The sequence below is a fragment of the Hipposideros armiger genome, unplaced genomic scaffold (genome assembly GCF_001890085.2).
Source record: "Hipposideros armiger isolate ML-2016 unplaced genomic scaffold, ASM189008v1 scaffold_30, whole genome shotgun sequence".
NCBI classification, from domain to species: Eukaryota; Metazoa; Chordata; class Mammalia; order Chiroptera; family Hipposideridae; genus Hipposideros; species Hipposideros armiger.
In genome coordinates, this window is record NW_017731380.1 from 4,469,058 (window position 1) to 4,475,753 (window position 6,696).

General features: G+C 38.3%; 1 protein-coding gene across 4 annotated transcripts in view; it reads left to right on the top strand.

Annotated features, from left to right (window-relative positions):
- Positions 1–6,696, top strand: part of CYTIP (cytohesin 1 interacting protein) — a 68,624-nt gene that overhangs the window by 48,753 nt on the left and 13,175 nt on the right. For all 4 annotated transcript variants that reach the window (XM_019636869.1, XM_019636871.1, XM_019636870.1 and 1 more), the window contains 4 exons: positions 407–456; positions 728–782; positions 4,199–4,301; positions 4,522–4,615. In XM_019636869.1, coding sequence (XP_019492414.1) covers positions 407–456; positions 728–782; positions 4,199–4,301; positions 4,522–4,615 — 302 coding nt within the window. The remainder of the gene's footprint in view (positions 1–406; positions 457–727; positions 783–4,198; positions 4,302–4,521; positions 4,616–6,696) is intronic.

The window sequence follows — 6,696 nt, forward strand, 5'->3', positions numbered from 1 at the left end:
AACAAGTATTTGGGTTTTATTTGTAATTCCATGGGTGTTATTTTATTTTATTTTTTTGGATTTCAGTGTGATTCTAAATTGCTATGGCTAACCCAGAGGCTGTTTTAAATACAGATTAGATATGAAGTTCTTTTGGGAAGCTTTGGAGTTTTGCCACGTTACATTAACTCTTGCTGCAGTGTATTATCAGAGCCCCTTTAAATCTTTTAAACAGAATGTCTGAACGTTCCCTTTGCCAGCTCTCCTTTGCTATTACTAGAGAATGGAAATGACTGCCTTTATGTAATAATTTCCCAGGAGAGGGGCCAAAGAAGGTGATAAAGAGCAAAGTCATTTGTGATTTAGAATATTTTACAGATGTGTCTTAAGGACCTTTGGGTAACTGTGTGCTTGTTGTGTTTTTCAGCTTGCTTTGACAAGATCAAGTTCTTTAGGTGACTTTTCCTGGTCTCAAAGGTAAAGAGGTTCATTTCTTTTTTGGTCTCTCACCAAGTTATTTAGGAACACAGCTCTCTAGACTGTTGATTGATAAAACACACACACACACACACACACACACACACACACACACACACAGAGTCATAATACTACAATTAATATTAATGTCAGCTATTTTTATTTGTGACAGGTATTTTAATAATTTTGTGCCAAATGTAATACTTTGATCTTCATTTGTAGCTTTTGGGTTTTTTTTTTTACTGTTTTTTATTTTTATTTTTTATTACAGAAAGCTTGTTACTGTGGAAAAGCAGGATAATGGAACATTTGGATTTGAAATTCAGGTGGGTAATTTTCAAATCTTTCCAGACTTTTAATGAAGAAAGTGGCACTAGTAGTATCATGATATGTGCAAAGAAAGAATGAAGTCAAGATTAGAGAACAATGGAGGCTGGGACTTTTCATTCAATGCGTGGTTGTTTTGGTAGTCTTTCAGTGTGTTGGGGACCATCAAGGAAAGAAAACACGTAAAATAACCCCCCGGAGACTCAGTTCCTTGTTCTTCGTTGTTTCAGCCTGAGACTGATCCGTAATGCTTGGTATCAGCCAGGGCTTAAATTAGAGGGTAAAATACTCTTCTTTCTAGGTGTGCATTTTATATATTTGCATTTTTGATGTGTTTGCATGATCATTTTTTTATACTGTATGTCAGATTTTAAATCTATAGTTTGGTATTCAAGAAGTACTTGAAAGCATATATATTTGTAATAAGGACTGTATGTATTCATGTATAGCTTCTGACACATTTTGAGAATACTAAACATTTCATATTGGACACAATGAGAAATTTGTACTTTTTTTTTTTTTTTTACTAATGACAACACTTTATAACTATTACTAGAAATACTTAAGAACATTGCTCTACTTGCATAATGTCTCATGCTCTAGGAAAAACTTTAAAAGTCTTTATAGATTTATATGTCATGGCCTAAGAATATCATTTGTTTGCTGTCTGCTTTTTCAATGCCATATTTGTAAAGATGATGAGGTAGGTCAAATGAAGCCTAATCCGATTAAGTGCAACAGTAGTGTTAACTGTTTTTTTTTCCCCATTACATTTTTGCATTTCTTTTAGATGTATTTTGCATAATCATATCCTTACACTGCATCTGAGGTTTTAGGTCCTAGCTTTGGTTCTGCTTTCAGAAATTTTGGTCACTAAATATCAGCCCCACAACTGTTAAGTCAGAATGTATTTTAAGGTAAGAAATAGGAAGCTAAGTAAAATATACTTTATGTCTAAAGACATAAAATAGAACTCTATGTGCAATGAACAGGGAGAAAGCTGTAGGAGAAAAGAAGATATTGTCAACTTTCTGAATTCTACTTTTAAATTTGGTGAAATCTACAATTCTTCCATCAAGTTTTAGGAGCATAGTGCTCTTTTTTTATTCTTTACTCACATGCATCACCCCCTATTCTGTTGTAGAGACACTGTACTTTTTGTGACTCCTTCTTTTTAAATGAGAATTATTTACAAGGAGGCACAGCCATTGCTACTGAAAACAGAATCAGTGACTACTCACCTACCTTCATTTAAAGTGACAAATTAGGAGTTTTTCTCACTCTTCTATAATATATGTCACTGCTTTCACATATTTCTCCCTCATACCATAAACACTTATTCTACGTGGAGAAAGAGTCAAAGCTCTCATTAGTAGACAACAGGCTACAGCACCATGTACCTTTGCAGATCAACATGAGCTAAAGGCTTCACCTCTGGACTGGAGCATGTATGTGTCATCTCCATAACACAGGAACCCACTCCTCTCTACACATGCCCTTTTGGTGCATGCTTCCCAATACCAGCTCCATGCCATCCTCCATTCTCCAGTACTCATAAAATCTGCAGTAGTCATCAAATGGGGGAAATGCTGTGGGAGCTTTTTGAGGACCAACTAGAACCTCATATACCCACATTGTGCACCCATTGTTAACACGTATTTGGGTCCTGGTCTATCAGGTGAAGGGCACACTGGAAGCGAATACGTCCGCCCTCCTCTCTGGTTTTTCATGGTGCTACTTTTACGCTGCTAATGAGAATCATGCAGAGTGATAGGAACACAGATGCTAGATTCATGCACATCTGAGTTCATGTTCTCTCGATGCTGCCTGATGGGGTTTTTAGGAATTTCAAATGAAATAATGCATAGAAAGTAGTTAGTCATATGCAGTGGAAGATCAGCAAATGAGAAGCGTTAGAATAAAGCTCACTGGGCATGGGAAAGGGCGATGTGACTTTTGTGTATCTCAGGATTGTCCTATCATTAAAAATGGGAGCTAGAAGTCTGGGAGAGAGAGATTGAGAGAGAGCGAGCAGATTGATTCAAGTAATTATTTTTTTCCATAAGTTTGGGACCTCTGCTTTTTCTTCTCTATCTCTAGCCCACAAATTTTACACCTGTTGCAAACATTTATGCAGGTACTAGGTACATACATCAACATTTCCCTTCACTGTACTCACTTTGATCACTAGACATTTCTGGTAGAATTTCACTGCTATTTAGAGTTGTTAGAACACTGGTTTCCCAAAAGAGTGTCTGTTATAGGTTTGGTTCATGGGCCACACAAACTAGAATACTCTACTGTCTCAGGAAAGGTCTGGGCTGTGGTAAGAAGACTCTCTGACAGAAAGCTATTAAAGGGTCACTGGCATAGGTGGGAAATGTATTACATGATCTTTAAAGGTCCTTTTACCTTTAAGATATGGGGATTCTAAATGCCTTCTAGAGTGAATAGAAATAATTTACAGGTTAACAAAATCTAGTTACCAGAAGTCGCGTGCACATGACTGACTTCTGGTCCTGGAGTCTGTAAGGCTGTAAAATAGGAAGGAATGATCACCAGACATTAATTTCCCCACAAGGAAGCAGTACTTGAAATGGGGCTTAATTTTAGGAATCAGATGTTTAAAATCAGAATGCTGATTTTGACTCTGAGTGGAACTAGATCTCTTAAATGTGTGAAGAAGCAAAATATGCTTGTTATAGGTCATTGGGCCACTATACCTAGCAAACATTGATCCAGCGCTCTTGGTACAATTTGAAGAACAAAAAGAAACTGATGTTGCCAAATTGAGGCAAGAGAAGCATAATTTCTTCTAATTTAGTTGGGTAACTAACGAACCGGTGAGGAATCATGGCAGCCGTACCAGCGAGTGCTCAGAAATGAAGGTTATTGAGTCAACTATAGTATTTTTGAATTAATTTAGGGCAGATTGTCATTATGTGTAGAACCCTGATTTAAAATAATTATTGTTGACATATGTCCATTGCTGGGGGTGTACTGTTTTCTACTCTCCTGTAACGAGCCCTTTAGGGGGAGAGAACCTCATGGAGATCTTTCCCTTTGCTTTTGGCCACTATTGTTTTATCCCATTGGGAAGTGGGAAACTTGATTATTCTTCATAAACATGCAATCATGTTACCCTTGAAAGTATAAAATCTTTAGCCAGTCTCATCCTACTTTTGTTCTCAAGCTAGATTTTTTTTTTTTAATGAATGTGATTGGCTGCAGATTACCTATAGGGTTACAGAACTGGTACCTTTGATTCAGTTTCTATTCAGGAAAGCCTTTCCAAATTGTTTTTGGCATTTACCTATTATATCGTAACTTAAGGTAACTGACACCCTTTAACTTTTTTGACACATAGATCTTGAGTTTTTTGAATAGTAATTTGGTATCCCTTCATTTTTGACAGACGTACAGGCAGCAGAACCAGAACACCTGCTCCTCAGAGCTGCGCACCCTGATCTCCAAAATTCAGGACGACAGCCCAGCACAATGTGCTGGCCTCCAAGCTGGTAACTTACAACTTTGCTTGTGGTAGAAATTATTTAAATAGCAAGAAAAGAACACTTTTTGATAATGAAGGTCTGGATGTGTGTGATTGCTGCTCTGAATTTTCTTAGCGCCTGTATGTTGTTACAGTTTGAAGCTTGCTTGTTGCCCTTCATTTGTATGTCAGGAAGGATGATTTAACCAACTGCTTTAACACTCATTTTTTTTCTTGGCAACTCCCAGGTGATGTCCTTGCAAATATCAATGGTGTGAGCACAGAAGGCTTTACCCACAAGCAAGTCGTTGACCTGATCAGATCATCAGGAAACCTGCTAATGTAACTATCCATCTGCTTCCTGTGGGGCTTCACAAAACGTTACGGTCTCTCATAATGCCTGTTGAGTGAATGAATAGACTTTTTGTTCAGGGTCACAAGAAAGGAGGCAGTGCAGTATAGTTCTGGGATTGGGTGCAGACGTTTTTATAGCTCCTTTTGTTTCTCAAGGTTTCCTCAAACTTGAACATATTGTTAACATCTGAAGTCAGAGGACATCAATAATCCAAACATCTGAGTGGGAGGGAGAGCATTTTGAAAAGAATTTTTAATGTTCAATTCAATTAAATTGGCATGCATTCTCTTTGGATGGAGAGAAACTGGTCCAGTTTCCATGGTTGATATAATCTTGTGGTTTAGAACAAATGAAAGGTCAGAAAGGCTGAGTTTTTTCATCTTATACCACAAGTCAATTGTTTTTCTTTTCTAGTGTTCCATGTGGAAGGAAGAACAAAGTCTGCCAACCCTCCCCACCCTGTACACATACACTCACACCTGTTACTATTCCAAACTTACTAGTGGAATTTTGGTCTCCCCAATTGGAGAGTTGACTGACTTTTTCACTGTACCATCCGTAGAACCTAATAAGACTTTAGTCATGTTAAAAGATGGAATTCACTCATTCGTTGAAATGCTATTTATTGAGCAAATACTATGTTTCTAGCACTGTGATAGGCTGGAGTGCTTTAGTTGTAGAAGGAGATGGATAAAAAAACACAACCTGTAAATATAAGTAATTTTGATATTTCAATTATTGATAACTGCTATGAAGAAATTAAAACAAGGAACAATGGGGTAGAACATTAAATAAGAAGGCTGCTACTTTTGTAGGTGTTTCAAGTGGTCCTTTCTGAAGAGGTGAGCTTTGAGCTGATACCTAAATGAAGAGAAGGATAGTTATATGAGCCCTTGGTGTGAGCATTTCAGGTAAAGAGAGAGGCCTCTCTTCTCAAAAAGGGCTTGGCACATCAAAGAGATAAAGAGAAAGGCAGTGTGATCAGTGGTTGGTGCATTTGATGGAGCATAATAAGGAATGAAGACAGAGAGTTGACCAGGGGCAGAGTATGGGTCTATCAACCAGGCTAGGTAGTTTAGAATGTATTCTGATTAAGGTGGTCCTGTATTATCTCATTTATTCTTCACAGCTACTTTGTGAGGTTCACTTTATTCCATTTATGGTTGAAGTGACCAAGGCTTAAATGAGATTTAATTAAGATCAACTGACTAGTAAGTGACAGAGCTGGGAGGCCAGGTTTTTTTCTCATCAGCTGCTACACCACAGCTGCTCATTGTGAGCTGCCAATAGAAAATCCTCTGCACACTGTTCAGTGATTCTTGTCTAAAACTTCAAAGGGTGTGTGTGTGTGTGTGTGTGTGTGTGTGTGTGTGTGTGTGTGTGTGTGTGTAGTTTTGAAAGATGACTGGGGGCGATAGAGGACTGAGTCTAACTGCCAGCATTTTCTCTTGGACCCTATATGGTTCCTACCATATAGATTCAAGCTTCTCTTTACCCTGAACTCATAGTATCCATAGAGCTGGACTCAGTGCTCTGTCACCTCCAGATGGTTGATCTTTACAAAGTCTCAGTCCCTTCATCTAGTGAGCAGACCTCAGCTGGATAATCGTGGGGCAATGGGTGGAGACGGTTGGAAAGCCAGAGATCAGGAAAATGAGAGACAAGCTTTACAAATACTGAAGAGAGCAGCCAATCTAGGCCTGCTGTTGGCCTATAGACATCTATTGGTTGGGCCGGTCAGATCAGCATGAAAAGTCTCAATGGAACAGATTCACAGAATCAAGACTGCCCTAATGAGAAAACAGATAATGGCTTGGCTTGCTATCATCTCATTATCTTGGGTTATGATGCTATTAGAAATAGAGGAAAACTTAATGCTGTTATTTTACCATGCCTTCAAAAATTCTTGCTTTTTTTATTTTTTATTTTTTATTGGGGAATTGGGGGATAACAGCGCTGGGGAATTGGGAGGAAGGGGAACAGACAAGTTGCTGTCGTTTTGTTCTTCAGTCTAGTTGTGGAGGACATTGCTTCACTGGCCCAAGTTGGCAACATCATTGCGCTCTTC